Source organism: Limanda limanda, chromosome 20 (genome assembly GCF_963576545.1).
Source record: "Limanda limanda chromosome 20, fLimLim1.1, whole genome shotgun sequence".
NCBI classification, from domain to species: Eukaryota; Metazoa; Chordata; class Actinopteri; order Pleuronectiformes; family Pleuronectidae; genus Limanda; species Limanda limanda.
This window is the reverse complement of record NC_083655.1, coordinates 16,450,673-16,478,144: the sequence shown is the minus strand read 5'-3', so window position 1 is coordinate 16,478,144 and position 27,472 is coordinate 16,450,673. Positions and strand designations below refer to the sequence as shown.

Below are 27,472 nucleotides of genomic sequence, written 5' to 3'. Positions count from 1 at the left end.
TTCACGAAAAGATCTCCGAGGCGCTCGTAGAGGGCGTTCCACTGCGGAGAGGGCGGCCCTATCTGTCCGTATCCGTAAAAACGGAGTAGCATAAATCGGCCTTAGGACTCGACAAAGCTCCACAGGAGCCATAGAAGACACTATGTAACTATTGTCCCAGGTCGAGTAGTTGTAAACTGACCTTGATGTGTGAAGAAGCTGTTAACTCTCCTTTAACTAAATCCTCTTCACTGACAGATTTAAAACTGAGCCGTGAGCAAATATGGTAATAGTGTCTTTGTCAGCCCTCATGTGGCTGGAGTCAAACTCTGTGCTAATGCAGATGCACACTGTGTGGCTATATATTATCTGTAACCAGGAATGCAGCCCTACAGTGTTTATCTGCCCTTCAACAATATAGATGATAGGCCCCAGAATTGGACAGCAACAGTTGGCACGTTCCCAACTTCCATGGGCCAGTTAATAAATAAAATCCCCTTACTGTAATAATTCATCCTGCATATCTCTTCCGGGCATCACGCGCATGAAACAACAACAGCCAGGAGCATGAATGTGCCCTTCAAGACGCCTGAATAAAACACAAATTCCGAGCATTGTTGAAAAAAGGACCTCCAGAACTAAACCTGTTATTCTTTTCACTTTGATCCATTTTAGCATGAAGATGACCCCTTTATCTACGCCAGGGAATGGATTGAAGTAGCCAGACGAGTTTGTGTGGAAATGAGTTGTCATTCTCGACTGCTGTTTAGGGGGTCTCGGATTTCAAATGCAGAGATAATGTTAAGTGAAGAAGGCCCGTTATTAGGAAAAGTACACGGAGCAGAAGGATGGTGTCATCACTCAAAGAAGACGTAAGAGATTTAGATCTGTCCTGTTATATAGGAAACCGTATGCACAATGTGGCTGATCTCCATATTCATATGTATAACTCTTCGCCTTGTCATTAATAATCCCAAAGATGGTCCATAAACCCAATAGTGGAGCAAAGGCAATTCAATATGAGTGAGCGGATGGTGTAGGGCCTTAAAATGTGTGGGGGTTTTGATTAGGGTTGGATGGGGAAGTGGATAAGGAGAAGATATAAAAGCAGCCACAGATCTGCATCCCCACAGGAGAGCTTTTGGAGAGGAAGATGAATATGGATTCCCATTAGAAAGCGAGTAGTTCATATGCAGGTGATCTGTTACAAGCTATCAGCACCTCAAATCTCCTCTCCCTTCCTCCAGCGCCACCACTCCTCCCGCTGAAGTCATTTGCGGAACGAGTTTCCTCCAGACACCCCAGATTAAAATGCAGTTGAATGAAGTGGCAGGTGGCAGTCACTCCCCCAGCCCCTCTCCACCGAGCTCCCTTCATCATCCCTCCTCCTGCCTCTTATTTTATTGTGTAAAAAAAAAAAAACTCAGAGAAGATCTTGTTTAGTGCAAAGAGGATTTCAGGAACATCGGTCACAACCTGATGCTAACAACGTCTGATGAAAGGCTTGGAGATGAGTGTGCGTGTGATGAAAATGCGTGCCGGTGGCCCAGAGCGAGCATCAACAATGAGGTTTTATAACAAGACACCATAAATAATAACCAGCCTCTGCTTGAGCACTTTTTGATGGATGCTCGGTGACGTGCCTTGACACGGCACAGGTTTTCGGGTAATGATGCTCTCACCTGGAGCAAGCACCAGGGGTTGTAATTTTTGGGGTTGGGAGAAAAGGATGTTCGTGCACTGACCTGGTTTCTCGAAATAGAGCCATTAACCAAAACAGACGTATGTTAAGCACCGAATTCACCAGCTCTACTTTATCAAACTTTTCTTCTATGCAACTAAACCTGCATATGAATGTTAATCCCTCTATCTGCACGTCGGAATATGTTACCCAAGGCCTCGGCATGTCGCTAGACGTGAAAGTCAAGGTCAACATTTTCTACAAGGTCAAGGGTTTATCGAAAGAAAGAGCAAAGCCCCATTCAGCACAACAATGGAGGGAGATGGAGGCCACAAGCAGACAATGCTGCTCCTTTCACCTTCATATCTCTGCACCACTTCTCCGTGTTTTCACACCAAATCAATAGGGGCCGTATAGAATTGAAATTGGCTGCGAAAGTAATGACGAAAAAATATCAATAGGTGTAGATAATGTGGCTGCAAATGTCTTTATTGCCATGCCTGTAATGGAAAGCCATTATCATTTTACTGCTGAATTCCCCAACCTACTGTAATTGCAATATTATAGCCTATTGCTGTACAGTTGTGATATTTTTATTGATGCAACTTCTATATTTCCTATCGGCTGGAATGAGCAAACATTCACATATTCCCACTCCTCCCTGTTTGTAAAAGCTACACACCTCCTTTGGAAACAAGTTACAACACAGACCTGTGTGAAAGAAAGGAAGGTCTTGTCTTCCAGTGACAGGACCTGTCCCAACCGAGGCCCCTGGCACGAATTATCCCAGTCACTCCGCACACACTGTTTCCTGGCTGCCACATTGTGTTTGCAGACGAGTCCATCAGCTTTTGTAAGGCATGTGCACGGATATCTGCATGTGTGTGTGTGTGTGTGTGTGTTACAGTGAACTGTGATGATAACTCCAGCTAGGCATCTCAGAAATGCAGGTCCTTGTGCATGTTTGCATTCAGCCCTTTCTTTTGGAGCGCGACCTCCGAGCAAAAACAGCGAGGGGGGGGGGGGGGGGGGGTACGTAAACACGAGACGTACGGATTGATGAGCGTGAAAGCCTGTTGTTTAAGCCAGTGTTGTTCAGCTGTGTGTGTCGGGGGGGGGTCGATGTTTGGAGGTTGGCACAACACACTCGGGTGTAGGTGCTTGAGAAAGATGTACAACACCAAGCCGACTGTCAAAACACCGGGCGTGTTACAACACGTTGCATTTTCACTCTTTGCAATGGCATAGTATTTCAAGTATGTTGCACAACATGCCGACTTGATGGCAGGAGCACCGATGACAGATGTGCGCCACAGCAGTTGCAAAACACAAAAGGAACCAGAGCCCTTTTCATTCCAGCCATTCAATTCAGCCAATGTGAATGAGTTGACTTCATATGAAGGGCTGCAAAGTTTCTCAATCGCAGGTAGTAGTAGCTCATAGTAATGGCCACCAGGCTTTCTCCAATTGTTGCTCGCCCAATTAAAGCAGCTCATCAGAGACTGATGCTGGAGCTGTTGTTAGTCTAATTAGTAGCCACGGGCCATGTTGGAGCCTCAGCACTCGGGCTATGGCATAAGCTTTCATATGAACAAGTAATCACAAGTCCAGTGTGCGCAGGCAAATCTGCTCAAGAATGTCTCATTACCTAACAATGCAGCCGGTTGATATGATTTTTATTACCATGTTTGCTCTCGTGATTTACTCTTGCGGCTTTTCTTTTAACATGTCACATTATTGGAGTCGATTTGCTTGTATTTGTAACTTCTTCACAGTCACACTTTGAGGCAGAAATCTTGTCAGGCCCAAGCGCCTCATAAACATAGATCACGCTACATTTCTGTCAGGAAGACTGCTCAGTGTGTTGTCTTTGTTTGTTTGCACTGAAAAAAATAAAAGTCAGCGTATTAGTTGTTCTTTATGTGAGAAAGCAGTGCTTACCTCGTCTTTACAGTTGTTGAAATTCACTGTTTGATAGAAATGGGCCCCCTTTATGGTCCCTGAAATGGGAAATCTAAATCTGAAACTGACAGGTTAATATTTGAATAATCATAAATTATTGATTTATCCATATCAGGCAGATTAATGGATTGGATTGGATTGTTTTGGCTGCGTTTATCTTAAAACATGATCTTTAGGCCCTAATATTTGCTATGAGTAATGTTTAATAGCCCTTCCTTCCAGCACCAAAATCTAATAGTAAATGTTTGATTAGGCCTTCACTCAAACTCAAAACTCCAGGAATCAAAGTTATAATCACGACCAAAGTGCACCTGCGTCCTCGTGCCCTTCACCTTTTTTCTGCTCGTCCTCCTCATGGACAGCAGGTCCCATCCAACCACATCATCCTGCTCCACAGCGATGACAGGGTACCATTTGGCTTGAAGATGTTTAACCATATCCCAGGGCACCAGCTGGCACTCAAAACACACTTCACATTTCCCTCCGAAGTGAGTCCCTTGTTTTCTGTCCCCATCAGCGGAGGGTATAGTGGGGAGGGGGAGGCGGGGGTGGAGGAATGGAGGACAGGAACAGTGAGGGGGAGACCGAGAGTGAGAGCTAACAGGCAAACACTAAAGGTTACCATCCCCATTTCACATCAAATATCAAGGACACCAGTAATTACCGCATACAGCTGAGAGGTTCCGACACCGGCGTAGGGTATCTCTTCTATCTGACCTTGTAATAGCCTGAACAGAAACGCTAGAAGCTCCTACTGGAACTACAGTCACAGGAGGGGGGGAAGGAAACTTGAAAATGACACTTGCTAATTGCAGTGCTCCCAAAGTGCCTTGTGCCCTAATTGCATGTCAGGATGTGTCCAGTTTGGCTCCTCGACAGAATGCATTTCTCTGCGGATTTGATCCCATTGCCTCCGTGCAAACAAATCCCGCTTTTCTCACCTTTCGTTCAATGTCACCGAGCAAGATGCAAGTTAAAGAGCCCACCACCCGTCTCAGGCGCTTTAAATGTATGTTGAAGACTAGCTGTGTTTATTTTGTTTATATTTTGTTTATTTAGAAGGATCCCTGTTAGCTCTACCCTAAGACAGAGCTACTTTTAGTGGGGTCCACATTTAAAACATACATACAGATATCAAACATTTAAAACATACATTACGATACCAATATCAAAAGTTAAAATACATAAAAATAATGATCATACAATTTTACATTACAGATTTCAAAAATTTACTTAGTGGTTATGCAATTTGACCTTTGTCATGATATAAAACACTGATATATCCAATTTCATAGAAGCGAAAACTGCAAACCTTGTAAGAGAAGTATGCTGTACCCAAGTGTTTCATTATTTGCTTTTTGAACATACATTTACGTGTCACGTTTATAATTTCTGTTGGTAGTAGGTTCCATGACCTCATGGCTCTGTATCCCACAGTGCGTTTAAGAAAATTGGTATTAGCTCTGGGGAGTGAAAACCTTCCTTCTATTGCTCGTCTAGTGGCATAGTTATGTGAGGCTACATTTTTATGTAGTTGCCTATAATGATCTGCTGGTGTTTTAGACTGCAAGAGGCGCCATGTTGATAAAAGAAGTGCAGCAGCCATCCTGTCTTCAACTTTTAGCCAGTGGAGACTGGCATGCATACTCTGTATGCTGGTTCTGTAAGAACACTGTAGAGCAAAGCGTGCAGCCTTGTTCTGTACTAGCTGTAATCTATTCAGGTCTTTCTTGGTGGCATTTGCCCATACTATCTGGACTAGTGGCAGAAACTTGGACTATGGGCAGAAAAGGTCTCTGGTTCATCTCTGGTTCCACTCTGCGGAGAAACAACAAAAAGTTGAACCTGGATTGATCTGTCCAAAAATTCAAGAGGATTCTCCCTACCCTGTCTAGTGCCCCTGAGCAAGGCACCTTACTCTTGCGGCTGTGGCTGAGGGATAGAGTGGTCGTCCTCCAACCTGAAGGTCGGCAGTTCGATCCCCAGTCTGACCCGCATGCCGAAGTGTCCTTGGGCAAGATGCTGAACCCCGAATGACCCCCATAGAATAAATAAGTGCTGCAAATAGATGCACCGTATGAATGTGTGTGTGAATGTAGAACTGTACTGTAAAGCGCTTTGAGTGGTCATCAAGACTAGAAAAGCGCTATATAAATACAAAGACATTTACATTTACTCCCCTAACATCTGCTCCCCGGGCGCCGTACATGGCTGCTCACTGCTCTGTGTGTCCTGCACCAGATGGGTTAAAAGCAGAGGTTCAATTTCCCTACAATTGCCTGAGTGTGCTTGTGCATGTCTGTGCATGTGTTTGGGACAAATAAATGTATCTGTATCTTAATCTTAATCCAGCTGTGACAGAACAAGAGAGCTAACTACCAGTATTCTTAGATCAGGTGTAAGAGCAGAGTTTGGTGGAAAAAATACACACAAATTTGTTTAGAGAACTACAAGAAGAGAAATTAAAGGAAGAAATCGCTTCTTAACGTCCATGTGTCGGTCAGTGCTGCGTGTGGCTGGGGCTGCGGCATGCGCTGAGGGAGTCAGTGTGAGAATGTCGGCCTGGCTTTGTGGGTGGGCACGGGGGCCGCGGCTGCATGTGCTTGTCGGGCTAATGCAGAGTCAACGGGGAGAATCTGATCCCTGGTTTGGGAGGCCGGGGCGCATTGTTAAATACCCGGATTAGGCGGCCATAAAGGGAGGGAATGTTAACTGCGCTGGTCAGCAGGCTTGCCCGGGGATCAGCACACTTATTGAGGCTACTCTGATAGCGTGAGCTGACGCGACGGCCCCGGCCGTGTCGCTCCCCCCCGCTGACCCACATATCACACCTACGTACAGAAAGTCCCAAATAACTGTGCTAAAATCTGCCGCGCCTGTTAATTAATTCTCACAATAGGTCGGCCAGCTGCAGGCTTTAGCCGCACATACTTTGACTGCGAGTCTGCATTAGCTGAGCATGCTGCTCTGCGTTCCAGACGCAAAGAAATAACTCCTGTGTGACAACTCCGCGATATTAAAGTAGATAAAGGGCACACTCTCTATGAATAAATGTTTCTGGAATATGTTAACAGCCAAAGGAGCAGCGCTCAAAATAAGACTTCCCGCAATATAGCACACACCTGTGCTAAGAATAGCCCCGGTTCCAAACTGTAACGGTGGCATGTATGAGAGGCGTGCATGTCTCACAATGGAAGCGAGGAGTGGGAAGTCTCCAGCAGAGAATGATCAATTAGGAGCTCGCTCAGGTGCCCCACGCGCTGTCGTGGCTTATTTGGGTTGTTGTTGCCACCGCTGCTGTTTATTGAGCCCCAGCCATTAGAGCTTGTTGGGGGGGAAAAGGTGGTGTTGTGCTCCCCCCCTTCCTCTTGTTTTTTTCTCCCCCTGGGGAAGGCCGCCATGTCTCCAGTCATTACAGGCTGTGTGTTTGAGGTGAGCGGGGTGCTGTGTGTCTACACTCGTCTCTCCAGTCTTTGGAAAGCCAGCCCGCTCCCCTCCCGCCTGTCTGCCTGTTGGGTCTGGGAGTGTGTGTGTGTGTGTGTGTTGCAGCGGGAAGGCACTGGCTCGTGTCATTGCTCTCTGGGGCATTGCCCCGGCCCTGTGTATATCGGTCTGTTTACTTGTCTGCTTCAGTCTGCCAACTTGTCCGTCCATCTCTTTGTGTCACCTTGCTTCTGCGGCACGGCGGGCCTCATGGTGTCTGTCCTGCTGCAAGGCTTCAGTTTGACGCCGGTTTGAGGCTTGTGGCAGAGACAGGTTCACACATTCTTCATTATTAGCGGCAACATGTTGTGCCGAGGAACAGTCGAGTCTTAACTCGGTGCTTGTTAGGACAGTGGCAGAGGTGTCAGGGTGCTGCCTATTAAAATAGGCTTCATTTAGTTTTCGTGTGTTGTCTCCACTGGAGGCCCTGTTCAGATCGGGAATTAACATCCATCCCGAGAGATCCGGTCACATGAGGCGAGGTCCGTTCACACCTGCCATTCAAATGTGTGCTGAATGTGTCTCCAGTGACAACCTGTGATTAGATCACTCACTTTTAGAACAGCTTTGGTTCCAGAAGTAAATTTCCCATTCCACTCCACTGACGATTCAGAAAATCGTCATGAAGTGTTTTAAGCCTGGAACGAGGACGACCAGCTACGAGACAAATTGTGTAATTGTGAAATTTGTAAATAGATTTTTTTTACAGGACTTAGTACGTAATTACTTTATGAATGAAGGAACTATGCATCCCATAATCCATTTCAAATAATCCCTTTCCAGTGACTTCCAGTGCTTCTTCTTGAATATAACCTTGTTGCTGTAGTGTTGCAATATATTGTACATAGCATTTGCATATAATGGGTCCAACCTGACTTCATAGTTGTGGTAAACATTTCCATGGCAACGGAGAGCTCAACCAATTAGAAATGTTGCTACTATACCTGTGAACACTGGGTAGTAAGGTATTTCTCCTTGGCATCGTGACTCAAACAAATGTTTCTTTAATTGCTGTTTATTTATAGGAACACATAACATTGTTTCACAGTTGCTCACACAGTGGATGGTGCAAATCTCTGTTCAGAAAATATATGGGATTTTTCACTTCCGGAGCCGCTTACTGTTGAGTACACAGATGTGCCAGTGTTGCTATGGTGGCGATGGTCACAATTCAATGTGAAACTGAAGCAGGTCAGAGATGTCAGATGAACAGGGGTTAGGGATCCAGTACCCTTGGATTCACACAGCAATAATAATGGGGCCACGTGCGTCACAGACCACCTCTGAATGTGGTCTGAGTGATCCGATCTCAGGAGGGCTGGGCTCAGGATCACACAGGATTGATTTTAACACCAGGTCTGAATGGGGAGTTTGAGTTTTGTTTGCTTTTCTGTACTGAAACAGTAAGTCAGTAACCAAGAAGTTCTAATGCACATCACATGATTCTTTTAATCCCATGCTATTTATGCCTGCTCTGTATTTGTGTCCCTCTTTACCCATCAACATTGCCATTAACACAACAGTAACAAATGATTCAAGTATTCAGTTGTATTTTTTATTTAAGAAACTCAGTGAAACTCCAGCAGCAGTATCATTATTTATACAACAGTCCTTAGAACTGCCGGGTGGTAGGAATAGCAACAGGTCAGTGCTGACTCATTACCTGCCTTAGAAAGTCACTGTGTATTTGTTGATGTCAGCGCTGCTCCCTGGAGCTTGTGGTGGTGCGATGGTACAACTCACCACTCTGTGTCCCGGAAACCGCTGCTGCCTGCTGCTTGGAACAACAAGTCTCATTGGAGAGCGGTCATGAGATGTGAATGAGTCATCCTCAGCTGGTCAAAGGTATCTGCTGAAAGAGAGGGAGAGGAGGAGGGGGGGGGGGGATCTCTAACACTGATGATTATCATCTGATTGCTCCAGCAACCAGATGACGATGTGCAAACAGGAACACATGTTGTTTCACGGCAATCCTCGTGGACTATTTGTTGAATGTGACTTTGATACACTCAGGCCCATCACAGAGAGAAACGCATGGCTGGATTCTCTGCATTTGGTGCAATTAGCTGTGTTATTGTTAGCTCACGTGAAAAGTGAAACTCGCACTGTGCGGGTCACCTCGGATCAGCACGCTCGCTCTCAGGGAACAACCATTATGTAAGCATGGGAAAATGGACCGACAGGGTTTGAAAGAAAGGGCCTGGCACGGTAACGATTATGCTAAAGAAAACTCACAATGGAACGTAACAAAGGCGACGGTGGAAGAGGTTATGGAGGGAAACAAGAGGTTTCAGGATAGGATTTCCTTTTGACGGTGGAAAGAAAACACAAGGTGTACAGGGAACCGAGGGGAGGCGACGGAGGGGGAGGCCCTTGTGAAAGGAAATGCCGATGACACACTGATCAAATAAATGACATAACTGTTCAAAGTTCAGCAGCGCTGCAGTGGCAAGTGAGGTCATAGTGGGCAGGGTTTGTAACTCTGGCAACAACAGGTCGTTAGCCTGCCGACTATCTGGGTCCTAATGTACAGACAGCGCTGAGTCAACAGAGCCGATGTTTGGAGTCAACCTTTAAAAGTCACGACCTTAGCGAAAGGTGCAGCGGTGTATTCCATATACAGCACAACTACCTAAAGTTCACAGTGTGTATTAGCTGCTGTTGATGAGCGTTCCTGACAAAAATAACACGCAATTATGATTAAGTGGCATCTCACAATAAAGATTTTCCAAAGTTCATTCTTTACAGTGCCATAAACTTTACTTTGATGAATTCTATCCTGCGTGGAGATACACGTATGGAAGCAGAATCTTAAAGTGATGACCGAAGACTTCAGCCCCTTTTTGTACTGGTCAAAAAACTTGTTAATATCTGGCTTTTGTCTATAATGGGAATGGATACAATCAGCATTCACCCCCGGGTCAAATGACTGTGGAGTAGATGTGGGTTTTTATCGGCTCCAGCTAAGATTGGAACTCAGGTTTTGGTGATGTCAACAATGCCAATAAATAGGTAATAAAACAGAGAGCCAATCCTCTACTGGCAATAGTATTTTTTCCGGACTTCCTTGTGCCACTGCTCACAGTTTCACTTTACATGCTGCTGACAGTCGTTTCTTACTATCTTGACCGTGTGGGAAAAAAAAGTCCCACTTTGTTTGACTGAGTGTGGACCCTGTGCAAACAAAAGCATTTCCTCCTCCTTCTTCAATCACATTATCTATTTCTTTTTCCGATATCGTGGGCAGCAGGAGCAGCAGAGGAGTCAGATAACTTCATCTGAAACTGATCAGTGACCCAGATCTGCAGCAATAAACGACAGATCAGAGTTGGGATAAGCATGATAAGCAAGGCGGTGGAGTCACATTGTTCACAGTAGTGTGAGGACAAAGACCCCCCCCCGGGCAGAGGCCTGCCTCCCAGGTCACTGGCTCAGATAGCACAGTGAGAGAGGTGACTGACAGAGATTTGGTATCAGATTGGAACCAGGCACAAAAAAGCTTTTTGGTGTTTGTGGATTTGTTTTCTTGCAGATCAAGCAGGGCTGACACATTTACTCCATCATAAGATGTGAGGGAGGCCTTTCTAGTCTGCTTTTTGCATACGTGTTATATTTTGTTTGTTCAAAATGAAAACATCAAGGGTTAGTTTTTGTGCAAGCAAGGACAAGTATGTCTGAGTGTGTCCTTGAAGGCCGTATCTAAAACATTGAAAAGTGTGAAACCTTGATGTGCAACACAGCTTTGAAGCTTTTAAAATCTGAAATTTTTTTGAAACTTTTACCCAACTTTCCTGCATTTTGTATGAAATAAATAAGTTCTCCAACCCAAAATTAATAATTAGCTATACTCTAGAGGTAATGTTTGTGTCTGCATTTGTTTGTTTGTCTGTTAGTTGACAGGATTACGCAAAACAACTTCTTAACGGATTAACATGGAACTTGGCAGGAGGATGCGGTACGACCAGGAAAGAACCGGGGATTTGTTTCCTCTTCCTCTTATATATTTCCTTTAAACGTTAATATTTCATTACTCAATGACTCAAAGTGTTTTGCGGCTAAACATTTCCAAAAACACAATTTAACCTGATTTTTCATTGAAGCTCAAAAATGTAATTAATGCCAAGCAACAACGAAACCACTTCCCTGCGACAGGAATGACAAACAAATTTATTTCAGGCTGCACAGGCTGTGAAACTCTGAGTCAGAGTTAGGAGCATTCATGCCAAAGGAATGTATCTGTGTGGCTATCCAGAACTGGGGGATAGGTTCTCCTTTATCAGAGTCTGGGAATACTACGTTCAGCTCAGCGTGTTCATGGTCATGGTAACCTGATCGGAACCCCCCCCCTCCAACCACCCACCCCTGTAACCCCCGCCTCCTCTCTCTCTCTCTCTCCCACACCCGAAAGTGTACAATGAATTCAGCCCAGTTCCCTAATCAGTGGGTTGGGTCTGTGTTTACATCGTGGCCTCGATAAATACCACCCCCTGAAACAGCCAGAGAGCACTGGTTCCCACACATAATAAAATACTTAACATTCCTCCACCCCTGTATAATGGCAGTGGCCCTTTTTAGTGCGGAGCTGGCATCACCGGAGGGGAAAAACAACTCTGCAGCCACTGAATGCAACACTCTGTGTGAAACAATGACCATTGAACTGTCCTGCAGATTTTCCAGCACTTTTTAAGATCTGCCATTGAAACCTCCCTCTGTGTGACTGCAGCATTCCGACAAAGCAACAACTTGAAATCTTTCGCTGGCACAGTGTGTATCGGTAGAAGTGAATGAAGCTGGGGACAGGGGGGGGGGGGGGGGGGGGGTTGTTTGGCCTCAAATGTTGCTAGAGATGGTTTGTTTCAGCAGAACAGAAAGAGAAAGAGAGGGAGACTCCTGAGGGCGATGACAAGTGTCTCTGTGGATAAGTGAAACTGATTCTGTTGCTGTTCACTTGAGTGATGACCTCAAGGCTCCATGACGCAGCGTGCGTGGTCACTGGTAATCTGCTGTTGTCAAAACACCGCCGACCATCACTACACACAAATACACACTAACAGCACATCACAGTCCACTTTAGATGCTTTGTCCAATTGACAATACCAGGGTCTGTTGTCATTAAGTTTCATGCGGGAAAGCAAAGAATGTCTGCATGATGCCATTTAAAGTTACTTAATTGTTTAGATTTAACAGTGTGAGAGTATTTTTCTTCATTCAAATAAACGTTTGTGTTTCTGAGACTATTAATGCTAATGTGTGCCACTGGTAGCCACCTCATCAGTGGCAGTTGTAGGATTTTTCGATTTACCCAGATGGTCAAATTATATATCCAATATCTATGCACAATTCCCAATTCAATAAGGTGCTGAGTCCTTGTTTACTGTTGGTTCTACAGCTTTGAGCAAAGCCACACATTATTAAATATATTTTGACAATTGTTCTTTGTTCAAACCCATTTTGTGCTCCAAAAAAGCTTAGAAAATACACATTCTAACATATGTCATATTTATTGTTAGTATTGTAAATAAGTGAGAGAGTCCACAAAGTCAGCAGGATTTATCCAGGCAAAAAATACTTGGGGGGCGGGGGGCTACAATCGAGGCCCTACACTCTACTATAGTGGCATGAGGCCTCAAGGGGGAGATTCCGACCTTGGTGCTGTTACAGTCTCTTGTAAATAACCAATCATAGAATTGAAGACGGTTCTCACAAAGTTGTTATTTATGGGGATTAAAATGATCAGCCGTGCCGTTGGTTCTTCCTTTGGGTACCATGAATGTCAGTACACCTAAAGAGATATTTCATTGGATAGAAATTGAACACCTTGATGTGCTGGAGGTATAAAAAAGTAATGGGAATCACCAAAGTCAACAGGATTCATCCTCTGTGCGCCAACAATGTCTGACCATGTCTCAACAATCCATCCAATCGATGTGTAGACACATTGCCTTTTTTTACGTTGCAGAAAACATGAAAGAAGAAAGAGAGTCACTTTGTGTAGTATTTTAAGTCAGTATCTGGTGATGCACCCAGTGACTAATATTAATGGACTAAAGCCAACACAGCGATTGCACAAATCCTCACTAGCTTTGTTTCATTTTCCTACAAATTGAAACTTGTTGTCACAAAAAATCCATGACTGTTTAACATAGTTGCTTTAAGACCATAACAACAAAGTATTGTGACAAATTTTGATTGGTGTGTTAATTATATTGGTACCACGGGTGCAAATTGCCTGTTGAACTCACTTAAATGTATTTCAGTCTTGATTAATGGGTTGTCCTTTATCAATGAGAAATAAACAGAAATATTAATCATGGCATTTTGGAAGGGTGAGTAGCTCAGGACAAGTAACCAGACCTAAACAAAGAAATCTATGTTGCCACAGGTTTTCCACAGAGTCTCTGAGTGCAGCCGGGATCGGGCATTGGATCCTCAATCATACTGGAGGTGGACAATATTGATTTCCACCCCAATATATCAGCAAACTGATTTATTTGTCTCTTTTGAATGCAAGTGCACAAACCAATTCACCAGCCTCCATCACCAAACATCACAAGAGCGTCCTGACTGATTGCCGTGTCCCATGCATGTCCGCTCAGGAAAACACACACATACGCATACATGAACACACCCTCACCGGGGCCTCCTCTCTTCATCCTCAAGGTCAAGAGCTGCTGGGAGGCAGTGGCTCCTTCGGCCCGACGGCCTGATGGAGCTGACACACCACGCAACCCATTGCACACACACGTGTTGATCTGTCCCCAGACGTGGCCTGACAGCGGCACATAAGGGCGCCGCCGCGTTAAACCGCCGGCGCATTTCAATGAGAGGATCTTGCTGTTCATGTTTGTGTGTCTGTGTGTGTGTGTGTGTGTGTGCGGGACGAGCATTGCAGCGAGGGGAGGATTGTAACAAAGCTGAACACATTTGCAGGCTGGACGAGCCTCAGCCGTGTGGAGTATGTAATCCAAAACCAGGCCAATGATTATCTCCCCCCCCTCCCACCAAGCGCTGACTCAATTCTGATTTATGATTCGAATGAATATCGATTTTCCAGGAGCTCTTTCCCCCCCTCTCTTTCCTTCCATTTCTCCTTTTAACAAAAGAGTGAATGATGTATGTGCATTGATTTCCAATCAATTACTTTTATTTTCATTTTATTTAAGCTTGGACAAATTTTCAGTGGCCCCCGCGGAGAGCAATGCATCTCTATCAATTGTGCTGTACCTCACTGCTAATGGGCCTTCTGATGGTAAGCAGGCAAATAATGAGGAGACGTTTGTTTCTGAGGCCGTCACGTCTGCTTTAACATTGTTGGACCATAAATTTGTCTCTGCTTCGTTTCACAAAATAAAATGTATGCACACTCCCTATGCATGTACCACTGAGGCTTACCACATTCCATTTGCATCATGGAAAATGTAGGAGCCAGGGTTTTGTTGCTTAACCCATACTATTGATTTTGATCCTTCAGCTCTGAATGTCCGTTACTGAGTGAGTAATAGAGTTGAGTTTGGGATCACGTTACACTTTCGGTCATCCAGAGTTTGGGGAGTTTCCCCATTGTCTATTGCTAAAACAAATAAAGGCAAATTTCTTCAATCAGACCCCTTAAGCAACTTATTTTCCCCAAAAAAGATTCTGTCTCCTACTTTCACACCTGCACTGCAGCCGTGAACTTTGGTACACATACATGGAGGAGTCTGAATGGGCTGAACCAGGCATTAAAGACACATTTTTCTGCAATCTCTTAGGGGAAAAGTCTGTTATGCATAAATGAGCTGACATGAAAACAAAAAGGGTTGAAACTGACCCAAACCCTGACAGGAGACAGAATGCAATGCAATTACATGAATTTGAAATAACTGACAGTTGGTGGATGATGGATGGATGGACAATGGCAGAAAGTGTAATACAAAGCTGAAGCTCACATACATCTTAAAAAAATTGAGGAAAACTTATGTCCAAAATAATGGCATGAAGAATAGAGGTCCAGGCACTCAAAGTGGTTTGAAAAATGTAAAAGTCCTGGATGCTTCATGCCATTAAGTTTTCCTCAACATCTTTTGACATGTATTCCCTTGAGCACCAGTGGTTTGAAGGACACCAGTAGAGCTCCTGCCACCTCTTTCTTTCACATAAATCTTACTTCATATAATAAACAGTCTCATATCATATTTGAGAACTTTTTGGTTGTTTTAAAAATGTATTATTATTATTAATTGCTTCACATTAACTGTTTTGAATTGCTTTCATCATTTCATCTAATAAAATTTGAAATGTCAGTTACAATTTTCTGTCTGACTCCTTCAAATGTTTTGTTTTGTACAACCAACAGTTAAGAAACAGTTGTAATCGTCAAAACCTTTGCTATTACAGCTTGACAATGACAGACAATGCTGTGGTTAGAAAAATAAATAATGACTAATCTTTTGTCAATCATCTTGGCGAATCATATTAATTTCAACTATATTTCCTGATATTGAATATCAGAGCAGGCATAACCTGTTTCCCTGTGAAATTATGAAAAACAATAAAACAGTTGTGACACCCAGAGCCAAGTTACGCAGAAAAAAAGGCCCTTTGAACAACTCACTGATTGGGTTGACAGTGATGCATTGAAATGGGTCATCCTGTAATTGCTCTTTCCTGTGGCTACTGGCTGGGCTGGGATTACATAACGATGATAAAGCTGCGGACCTGGCCTTCCAAGATAAAAGCTGCCATGCAGGACCTTGTGCATTCTCTAAATGCTTCATCTAAGAGGCCTTCTGAAGGAAGTGATTACTGCAGCGCTGGCCACTAATGCTCCGGCGGGACCCGTCAGTGTACGCCGTTATTCATCAAACACGTCCAGTGCAAGCCTTGGCAACTTCGGAAACGCATGAATAATGAGTGGGCATATTATTGCGTGATGATAAGCCATGCATTATGTTGCGTTTTCGCGTGGTGACAACAGGAGTTTTCGCAGCTCCTCTTAATGGACATGGACTTGGTGAGTCTTTCCTCTTCAAAGCAGAGTGTCCACTGAGTCCTGCAGGGACATAATGAATAGCCCCATTAGGAACATAAAAGCAAAGCGGAATTCCTTCGCGGGGCTACTGAGGCCAGCTCCAGGCTTCACAAGGCATCCCATCGCCATATGACTAAATCAGATGCTATGGGTGACTAATATGGTCTCACAGCTGAGAGCAGCACAAAGGACACTCAGTTGTCTACCCGGGACGGCAGCATAAAAATACTGCCACGCTGGAGACAAAGTGGCTCCTGTGTGGACATGTTGTTTATCTCGTCCGGCCGTGGTGTCCAGGGTTGCCGAGCGACTCAAGGCTCAAAGTTCTTATGCAATAGCTGCAGGAAAGAGATGCCGCTGTGGCACGCGAGCACTTGTCCACAGAGGAAATGATAAGAACAAGTGGATGACGTCGTGCCACTGCCAAATATGTGATGGAATGCCGAAGGAATGAAGAGCCATTCATGAGAGAACACAGCTGGGTATCACCCCGGACAATAGTGGAACTATCAACGCAATCATTCTGCTGCAATATGACGCTTCCTGTTTTTACTTTGATGTATGCCTCAGACTGAAGACTAGCAATTAAACTTTGAGTTTAACTTTTTACCATCTGAGGCTAGATTTAAAGTTTGGCAACAGTCCTGAAAACACAAAAACTTGGCCACATAACATTAACTTATTTTAAACTCTTTAAAAGTACTTTGTTTTTCGAGTGAAGTTGATTTTCACCTTTACATGCCTCTAAAGTTACAAATCAAACTGTGCTACTGGTGAAACACCACCTGTATAATAAACCAATATATGCGATATAACTGTGCATACTCTATTAGGACTTAACCTACAGTCTTAAGAAGTAGCAAGTAGAAGTAAGTGATGTTGACTTTAAATGATAATATAATGTATACAATACAATACTTTTAGTTGTATTGCAAACAGAATTGCAATAAAAAATGTGTTGTTTACCAACTTTTAGAAAATTAAAAGTTTATTTTTCAAATTAAAGTTGCAAAATATGTCCAATTTGCTGATTTGAATTTGAATGAACATATTTGGTCTATTTGTACCAATCAAGGTCATTTTTCAATAAATGTTGTTTTTAATACAAGTGAACTTAAACACACTGTATGAAATAACTGCATGTAAATCGGGTTTAAAGTTCTTTAATCTGGATTGTGTTGTCCTGTATCCTATTAACTAAACTCGGGTTTGACTTTCTCTAACTTCAGGGAGCTCTTAACACTATGTTTCCACTCTGTCAGCTCAAACTAAGATTCTACAAGTTGCTCTAGTCCAAAACCTTTGCCTCGGGACTGGGTTCAATCGCGGTCACATACTTTTCGGCGTAAAGCAGAAGTGTGTACGGAGGCAGTCAGAGGAAGAGAGGTGAGGACTGACGTTTCCCCTAAACTCATGTGACACAACAGTATCCTGGCCTTCCATTAGTGGGATGTGTGGCAGGACGTGCGCTCACCCAGTGGAACTTGTGTGATGTGAACTCACCCGGGCTCAGAGGCCCCGGTGTCGCAAGTGTTGCTCATGACCAACTTACACACACACACACACACAGAAAGAGAGAGAGGGAGAGAGAGAGAGAGAGGGAGAGAGAGACATGTTTTCCAGCAGCAGGCCGTGGTTCTACTAGCAGCGCAGCCGGCTCACAGGCGCTGTCTGCGGCCAAACGCTGAGACCAACGCAGGCACCGAGAGCCTCTAGCCCCGGCATATATACAAGCCTATAAATAACCAGCCAATCAGCGGCGAGCCACTGGCGGTCAAACCCGCCAATCAGAACGCGAGGCTGGAACGAATGAAGTCGCTGCTCTGCCGCCATTGGCCGCCCGTGATATCATTCGCGAGCCCTTACGCCGCTCGCCTCTGATTGGTCGGCGGGCCGGAGCGGAGGACGGAAGGAGGGAGGGAGAGGGAGAGAGAGAGAGGAGGGGGCGGGGCCCGGAGGTTTGAATAGGGAAGTTTTGCAGAGCGCAGTTGTTCCTCATCCAGTCCGCTGCGCGCCTGTCAATACGGAGAGAGAGGAGGAGAAGAAGAAGAAGGAGAAGAAGCAGCGAGAGAGAGAGAAGGAAGGAAGGAAGGAAGGAGGGGGCACTGACCGAGCCACTCTGCTGCCGCTGCTCGGATCGCATCGCCGGGGGAACGCTCGCACTCCCAACTCCCTCCGCTGGCTCTATTTTACACCCCCGACTCCCAATATCTAAAGTGCAGCTACTCGAGGCTGTCATTTGTTTTTTTTTGTAAAGAAGAAAAAGGGGGAACGACCCACACAGAAGGAAGGATGGATGTTCTACCCATGTGCAGCATCTTTCACGAACTTCAGATAGTTCACGACACGGGCTATTTCTCCGCCCTGCCGTCCCTGGAGGAGTACTGGCAGCAGGTGAATATATGTCCCCGAAGTGTGTGCTGCGGTCCGGTGCTGCTGCTGCTGCTGCTGCTGCAAAGCGGAACTGGCAGCAGCGCTTCTTCTTTATTTTTTTTTCATTTTATTTTTTTATTTTTGGCTTTAATAGATCACAGGGAAGTTGAGCATATTTTATACAATCGCATCGTGTAGTGGCTGTAAAACACACACAGTGGTTCCAGTGCGTAGACGGAGCCCGAGCGCTCACCTGACACGCTGCAGCAGTGCGTGTGTGTTTGTGCGTGTGTGTGTGTGTGTGTGTGTGTGTGTGTGGGGGGGGGGGGGGTATGAAGTTTTTGGCAGACTGAAGTGGATCAGTGTGTCAGTCTGACAGCTGGAGTCCAGCCTCTGCTGCTGCTGCTGCTGCTGCTGCACCAGGATGAATGAGAGAGAGAGAGCTACTGCACGCTGCCTCTCTCTACCTCCATCTCTACCTCCAGCTCTTCCTCTGTCTATTTCCTTCTCTACCTCCATCTCTACCTCCAGCTCTTCCTCTGTCTATCACCCTCTCTACCTCTCTCTATCACTTCCTATCTCTATCACCAGCTCTTCGTCTCTCTATCACCAGCTCTTCCTCTCTCTATCACCCTCTCTACCTCTCTCTATCACCCTCTCTACCTCTCTCTATCACCCTCTCTACATCACCCTCTCTACCTCCAGCTCTTTCTCCGTCTATCACCCTCTCTACCTCTCTCTATGACCAGCTCTTTCTCTCTCTATCACCAGCTCTTCGTCTCTCTATCACCCCCCTCCTCTCTTACTCTCTCTTACTCTCTCTCTCTCTCTCTCTCTCCTCTCTCTCTCTCTCTCACCCTCTCTACCTCTCTCTATCACCCTCTCTCTATCACCAGCTCTTCCTCTCTCTATCACCCCCTCTACCCCCCTCCTCTCTCTCTCTCTCTCTGCATGCTGCTGTTGTACTGCCAGCATGCTCTCTCCTCCACACCGAGCTCTGGTGCTTCCAGGATGTGAGAGCTGGTTTCACTTCCAGCCGGAGCTGCTGAAACGCAGGAGGAAGTAGATTCTCTTGCTGATTCAAACTCACATGTGCTGCTGGCTCAGGATCAGAAAGCCTTTGCAGCTCGTAGTTTTTATGTTTAAATCTTCTATTTTCAGAACATCGAAATTGGTCTGTTTGGTTAATCGTCACTTCCTCTATCGTCAAGTATAAAAGCAACCCATTTGTGTCACTGCTTCCTCTCTTACCTCACATCACCTTTTTTCTGCTTTGTAACATGAAGTTATTAGCATAACATTAACATAGATGTTAATCCAAAAACACCATTTCCCTCCATCCTGCTATTTGAATGGGCTCTCCGACTTCTTCTTTTTGAAACCACTATTCTCCCTTTATTTCCTGCTCTGTAATATAGATTCCAGTTAAATACAATCATTTTGCATGATCCTGTGATCAGCCATGGCCCAATCCCTCCAGCAACACAGCTGGAAAATATTGGGCTGCAGGAGCCCAGAGGAAATATTTATTCTACATGTGCCTCATCAAAGCTTCTGTCTCTGGGCTAATGCTGAACGGCCTCTTCTTTCTTTTTGCAACTTTTAACGGCCTCTGTAGTAAATTGGAGCCAGTGTTATCTTTTTATTGAGCAGTTGAGGGGGGGCGGGGAGAGGTGGTGGTTGAGTGGCTGACATGAGGAAGGATGTGATTGCATGGCAGAGGTACGCATGAGGCTGAGAGCAGCTGAATGGCCGGAGGAGGAGGAGGAGGAAGTCGAGCGGCTTCCTTAAAAGGACTATCAAAATGTGCCGGGCGCTGAAATGACAATGCACGTTTTTCTGAGGTGCAGCAGAGTTGGAGCTTACGCTGGTGGAGGGGGAGAGGGGGGGGGGGGGGGCAGCAGCAGCTCAGACAGAGTAAATCACATCAAGCTGAGACCAGTGGAACATGTTTGAATGAGATGAGGCTGGATGTTGTCAGGGGAGGACGAGTTTGTGAAATGAAGAATCGTGACGTGCGAATGCAAGTAATGGAGACTGTCATCACCGGTTCATGCAGTCATTGATTGAAGTCTTTTAAAAATAAACCAGTAGAGAAACCCAGAAGCACTTCCCAGAAGGCAACAGATATCCTAAAACCAACAAATGTTCAATTGACCATCATATGACACAAGAAATCAGAAAAGCCTCACATTTGAGAATCTGTAACCAGCAAGTGTTTGGCCTTTTTGTTTAAATATAAACTAAATTATTAATTTTCTTTCAGCTGACTAAACAATCAATAGACTAATCATCGCAGCACTAATGTAAAGATAAGTGCAGGGATGACTCACATGTCCTGTCCGGAAGCATCTAGCAAATATGACTCATGTGCACGTGCAGTGTTTTGCTGCTGCTGAACGAGCCTCCTCTCTTCACTTCCTGTCTTCTGACTCTTGTGTTTTTCATTCAACCAGACGTGTTTGGAGCTGGAGCGCTACCTGCAGAGCGAGCCCTACGTCTCCAAGGCCGACCTCAAGTTCGACAGCCAGGAGGACCTCTGGAGCAAGCTGATCTTGGCCTGCGGCGACAAGGCCAAGGCCGAGTCTGACCCCAAGCTGCCGCGGGCGCACGAGGACGACAATCAGGACAGCCAGATCTTGGACACCAACAGCGTGAACTCAGACGCCAGCAGCGAGACCTCGGACAGTTCGGAGGAGCTCTCGCCCACGCACAGCTTTACCTCCAACCCTCTGGGGTCCGTCTTGGTGGGCTCTGGACCTTTTAGCCCCTCGGTCATCAGCACGCCCCCTTCCTCGCCGGAGGCCAACTCGGAGCCCATCACCGTGACGAACAGCTGGGTGGCCATGCACGGCGACTTGCACTTGCCGGTCAAAATCAGGAGCGGTGGCTCGGCAAAGAGCTCGGACAAGACGGGACTCATGTGCGGGGGGGAAGCGTCTCCGGACGGCAGGAGGCGGGTACACAGGTGTCAGTTCAACGGCTGTCGCAAGGTTTACACGAAGAGCTCCCACCTCAAGGCACACCAGCGCACTCACACAGGTCAGTACGAGCTGTCAAAGGCCTAGATGGCGTCCACTTGTGACATGTGTGTGAAGGTTCGGTCTCTCCTCTGTGGCTTTCACTCCAAACCAGTTCATTCACAGAGTCTAAGAATGTGAGTTTTTATCGAGCGCTGGCTGGGAGTGCGATGAATTCCGTCTGTCATCGTAAAGGCATTGTCCAGCCATTGTGTAATGTAATTAAAGGTCCACATTGCATGATGTCCTCAGCTGGAGCGCTGTGAGCATTAGCGCCGCATGGCTGGATACCTAAACTGTGACCTAATCTATCTGGAATGTGACTCACTGAGCCAGCGAGTGAGCGAGCGAGCGAGAGCAAGGGGGAGGGGTTGCACATGGGAGATAAAAAGGACTTCAAACCGGATTGAGTTTCAGCATGGGAATGGGGTGAATGGGTGGGGGGGCCCAGGGGGCCCCAAGTGGGAGGCGGCTGAATGGTCATTTCAGTGTTCCTTACTTCTGATTAGAGGCGTGAAATTGCACATGTTGCTTATTTCATTTTCTACGCACCGAGCGTATGTGTGGTATTCAGCTGCAGAGCATCGCTGTGAGCATTCCTGACATGTTTCATCAGGCTGCATTAAAAAAATCCTCCCGAGTGATCCAACAGGTTCAGTGGAATCTGCCTCTCGACTGACCTGTCATCAGGCCTGGGCCCCGGGGGTGATTGATTTGAATTCGTTTTGAATAACAACAGGGCAGGGCCAACCAATCATTGCATAGCAGAGGGTGCATCAGTGGTTTGTTTTGTGTGTCCACACTTTGAGCGTCACTCACCTGTTCCGTCTCCCTGCAGGTGAGAAACCGTACAGGTGTTCATGGGAGGGCTGCGAGTGGCGCTTTGCACGGAGCGACGAGCTGACCAGACACTTCAGGAAGCACACCGGGGCCAAGCCATTCAAATGCAGTCACTGTGACAGGTAAGCCCCACTTTCATTATGTCTCCACACACTGAGGACACTGAGGCCTGTGGAGGGCTCGGTCACACAGACACACATGTCTGTTACTCTCACGTCCAATCGGAGGAGCAAAATCAAACCTTTGCTTCCTTTGGTGAGGCAGATCCCAGGGTGGCCTCACAGGGAGTTCAACTTTGGTGAACTTTGATGTGTGTGTTTGACCGTAACCTTACTTAGAGCTGAACTGAGGACTAGCTCAACATGAATAGTGTAAATATGGGCCCATACTAGCTAAATGTAATGTGTGTATGTTGGCTAGTGATATGTTTTAGAATAGATGTAGCACTCAGTACATTTGTTTTATGCTCATAAATTGCACTTTGTATTATCAGTTGTGCAAATCAATTTAACATTGTCCAATCAGATTTCCAAAATTAGTATCTGCCTCAGAAATCAAATCTTCAATGGGCTTTTGAATGAATTAAACGTTCAGCTAAGGATGTATCTTTTTGACAAAATCAAAAATGAGTTTGGGGAAATGAACAATCAGCTCACTTAATTTGGGATTTTTATTTTTACAGCTCCCAACTGTCAACATCAGGCTGTCACTATAAACCAGGAGGAGATAATTGGTCTCAATGAGCCACTTCTCAATAGGAATGTGTTCAGTCATTACCTCGCGTGTCATTAAAAAGCATCAGTTCGACACCATTAATGTTTAAAATCACTGTAGCTCAAAGCTTCTTCCTCCGTTCAGTACAACATGTCTGACTTCCTGCCCCCCCCCCCTCTCTCTCTTCCTGTTCCAGATGTTTCTCCAGGTCAGACCATCTGGCTCTTCACATGAAGAGGCACGTCTAGAGAACCAGGGCGAGCGCCGAGCCAGCGTCGCAGCGAAGGGGTGGACGTTTTTTTTTGTTGTTTTTTTTTTTTAAAAGAAGAAGAAGAAAACAAACGCCGACGTCTCTCCCGAATCCGGTCTCTTGGTTGAACTGTCCCAGAGAGCACGAGGAGCGGGAGTGTGTTCCAGCCAAAGCATGCCGTTTTGCACCATACTGAAACCCAGTGCCTCCGGGACCTCTCTGTGGAGAAAGGTGCTCTGAAGGGTTTGTCTGTTGAGACAAGAGGACAAAATCATGGATTGGGGGAAAGAACTTTTTCATTGAGAAGGACTTCAAACACACACAAAAAAAGACAAAAAAAAGATAAAAAGACATGCAAACAGAATGAATGAATTGTATGTATGGTGCATGATGTTTCGGGGGACATCTCCTCCGGACAGCAGATACACTGGTACTTTCAAAAAAAAATACCTGTCTGAGGTAAGCATGTGTGCACTGTGAATGTCTGAGATTGGCCGCCGGGCCCCCCCCCCCCGTGGAGAAAGAGAGCGAGGATTTCTTGGAGAAAGAGATGGATTGATGGATAGATGGAGCGGGGGCTGGTACCGATGTTGCTGTGGACTGAATGGGGTTTTCTGGGGGGGGGGGGCGTTCCCACTGGTGTTTCCCCTGGTGGCAGTGGGAGGAGGAGGCAGGGAGAAAGTTCCTGCCCTGCCTGACACCCAGACTAAGTGGAGGAGGAGGAGGAGAAGGGGGGAAGTCTCCTTGGGTTTGACTCGAGAGAACTAGAGCATTGACATGACCCGGGTCCAAAACCCTCCTCACTCCCTTGGTCACCGTATGACCGGAGCTTTTTTTTCCTTTGGTGTTTTTGGTGCAGCTACTAAATGTGCAATGTGTTACGTAGCCTGGTTTATTATTTTTTTTACACGCTACAAAGCTCATTTGTAGTCCCAATTGTATAAGCTGTGTGCTTAGAGGTATAAAAACACAACTATACTATAACTTCAGTATCATAGACAGGTGTTGCATGGTTCTAGGGTTTGTTCACTTCCTGTTTCCAACTGTATTCAGGACTGCAAATAGGTTTTTTTCTCAATAAAAGTGCAGCTAAAACGCGAAAAACGGTTTTAAATGTTACAATATTGTACATAAGCGCCCCCGACGATTTCCTCTTCATCTTTACGACATCATCTGACATCTCCCTTCACTCTCTGGCTCTGCACGCGGCTGCAGACGTCCCCACCGCTTGCTGATTTTCTCCTCATTCATCCTTTGCCTTGAGGAATACTCTTTTTTGATTAGTTTTTTTTGTACTTTCCTTTTCTATCTTTATAATGCACTGTTGACCTTAATGGTGCCTTATGCAAGTGACTCAGCCCCGTGGCGGCGCTTGTTTTCGCTCCCCCTCCCTTTGGGAAGTCACATTTGTTGTATGGGTGATTTGACAAGCTTGATTAAGGCTCAATTACAAATTAGCTCACACCTCTTTGTGTGTAATGAAAGCTGCCTGCATCTATTCCGAACGGTTAATTGTGTTAAATGTAAAATGCTCCGAAAAGTCTCTCGATTCACCACTTTTTTTTTTTTTTTCTGCCTCTTTTGACTCCGAGACGCAGCTCAGTTGATGTACATCACACTCATTGGAGTCAGAACATGTAAATAAGACAAATGCTGTATGTTTAGAGCACTTAAATTCATTTATTAATGCTGTTAACTACTATGTAGTATGAACTCAAGTCCATCACACTCGGCTCCAAGGTACAAAAATAACCAGAGTAGCTAGACCACCACGGTTTTTCTCACAGTTCAGCTCATACAGTGCTGCTCCTTTTTTTTACCCTGTATCCCTCCCTCTCCATCCTCTGTTCCCTGTCCCCGGCTCCGTCCCCTCCGTCGCTGCGAGTGGGACGGAAGAAAAACGCTAAAGATTTATTGTAATTAACAGGCCGCAGTCGGACAGGCCTTGCCTTGTACTGCCTCGCGGTAATGAATTGCTAAAGGCTTTGTTGGCATGGAATCTGTCACAGACTGCTGACTGTGTAGGTTGGGTATTGACCTGTCTGGGGGGAGCGTTGTTTTAGCCAAGCTGCAACAGTAATATGAAGAAAAAAAGCCAGGGGAAGGGAGGGAGGGGGGGCGCAGGTGGGTTCTCGGCAGCAGATAAAGTTAAGCATCGATGTTCCACATGGAAATTTGGCTCAAAAAAAAAAAAAGAACGTCGATGAAGTTATCTCCTGTTTTTTTCCGATTTTTCCCACTGGAGGTGGATGGATACCGGACAAAAGGTGGAGACCAGACTAATTGTAGGGATCACACTTATTACTGCTTCAGGATACAGTGATCGGTGCCACCCGCTCCAGATCAGCGACCTTGCTGCTGGAATTTCCGATGTTGCAGCAGGTCGCACTGTGGCGTGTTCCAACATATGGATTTCAGATCAGCCGGGTGAAAGAGACACGATGAGTACAAACCTGAAACTGCTTGCTGCGATAGATCGGGGAGTGCTGGCGATGCCTTTTGTGGGCAAAGCGAAGGAACATCCATTCTGTGGGAGCAGCAGCCAATATTGTTCGAGTGGTAATTGAGCCTTGATTTAGCCCCATGTTTGCTCGCATCTTTCACACTTTCACACTTCCCATCATCCTTTTTCATCCCACTACTCCTCTGTCACACACCGACACACACATACACACACACACAGCTCTTTGTTCTCAACTGAATCTTTGTATAAAAAGAAAAAAAAACAACTTTTGTAAAATTGTTATGTTTTTGCTTTATGAAATTTTTATTTGAAATTGTTTTGCAAAATTGTTATATTTCTGTATGAATGTATTTTTTATTGGAATAATAAGAAATTCTTATCTGACTTTGGCTCGCAATCCTTTCTTAATTCTGAAGTCTCCTCAGTTGTTGTGCTTCATTATGGTGAAAGCTTTTTTTTGTTTGATCAGTGTTTGTTGCCCGTGGGAGGTTTGCAGCTTGTTGAGGGAGAGTGGCTGCATTTCAGCTGCACCCTGCCCTCCGGTAATACGGACACAATTCGATTAGGGGCCAGGGTGTGAGCAGCGAGGGTGCATATCTGACATTTTGAATTTGTCACTTAAAAAATGCATTAGAAACCCAAGTGTTTACCAAAGTCGCTGTGCAGCAGACAGCTTGTGTTAAACGGCTGTACCTGCTGCTGCTGCTGCTGTAGCTGCTGCTGCTGCTAGGAGCACTACATGGCCTCACCTCCTCCCGACTTGTAGACACCAGCATGAAAATAACTCTCCTCGAATGAGCAAATTGCATCTCTGGAGAAAGTGTTTGCTAAACACGGAAAACCTGACGAAGCTCGCCCCCGTGGCAAAACATTCAGATCTAGCGTTTGGTGTTTTGTTTTTATTCTCATTTTGAAAAGTTTCTGTAAAAATCGCTCTGCAGTGGTTTTCAATCCTGAAGAACGTCTGACTGTTCACTCCTCCGAGCTAGCTAGCGCTCATCAAAGCACTATAAATAATTTATCTCCATCGCTTACAGCCCATGGCATTTAATTAGAAAGCCCGCTTTTCTACATTTGTTAGATAATTACTCGACTTGACACAGATAATGATACTAAACAGCAGTGGATAAACCAAAAGAGCCCTACTTTAAGTTACAAACTAACAAGAAAATAAGATGTATACATATTACGGGGGAAAACCAACAAGCTCTCTGCTCCCCTGCTTCTGATGCTGATGACCTAGAATGGGCCGGCAACTTATTAGCTCCTCTGATTTCCAGTAAAAGCCCTGTGGTTTGTAAATGAAGCTTCGCCTGCAGTTGGTAATTAAGCTCGCTCTGGAGAACCTCCCCTCTTTGCAGTGGTGAAGAATGTTTGGAGGGCTTTTCGCCTAAAATGCGGCAGCTCATTGATCTCCCCATTACTCCTGCCCCTCTTGATTTGTGGACTTGAACTGTACCTGGGATGCATAACGCAGGGCAGACGAGCAACATGACCCGCAACAAAAAAGTCCAACCTCCTTCTTATTTGACCCAGAGAGAGAAATCCTAGAGGCTCCAATTCTTGTTTTTCAACCTTTGGAGTCGGGGTCGGGTGAATGTTGCGTTTGATTTCCACGCAGCTGACTCACAACCTGACGAGAGATGGGGAACATCTTCTTGTGAAGTGAACCATCATGGATAAAGTTTCTGGTAAA

The 27,472-nt window shown here is 45.5% G+C and overlaps 1 protein-coding gene across 1 annotated transcript; it reads left to right on the top strand.

Annotated features, from left to right (window-relative positions):
- The first annotated feature begins 18,114 nt into the window (after positions 1 to 18,114).
- On the top strand, positions 18,115 to 26,160 carry klf6a (Kruppel like factor 6a). The gene is made up of 4 exons (XM_061093571.1): positions 18,115 to 18,509; positions 20,945 to 21,530; positions 22,347 to 22,470; positions 23,259 to 26,160. Exons 1-4 carry the CDS (start codon positions 18,408 to 18,410, stop codon positions 23,308 to 23,310), a joined length of 864 nt encoding a protein of 287 aa, XP_060949554.1. The 5' UTR covers positions 18,115 to 18,407; the 3' UTR covers positions 23,311 to 26,160.
- Positions 26,161 to 27,472: the final 1,312 nt, after the last annotated feature.

Excerpts from the sequence above, each read along its gene's own strand:
- klf6a (XM_061093571.1), top strand. The coding sequence starts at position 18,408 with ATGGATGTTCTACCCATGTGCAGCATCTTTCACGAACTTCAGATAGTT. Across the intron at positions 21,531-22,346 it reads ACACCAGCGCACTCACACAG|GTGAGAAACCGTACAGGTGT; the intron begins GTCAGTACGAGC and ends GTCTCCCTGCAG. Across the intron at positions 22,471-23,258 it reads AAATGCAGTCACTGTGACAG|ATGTTTCTCCAGGTCAGACC; the intron begins GTAAGCCCCACT and ends TTCCTGTTCCAG.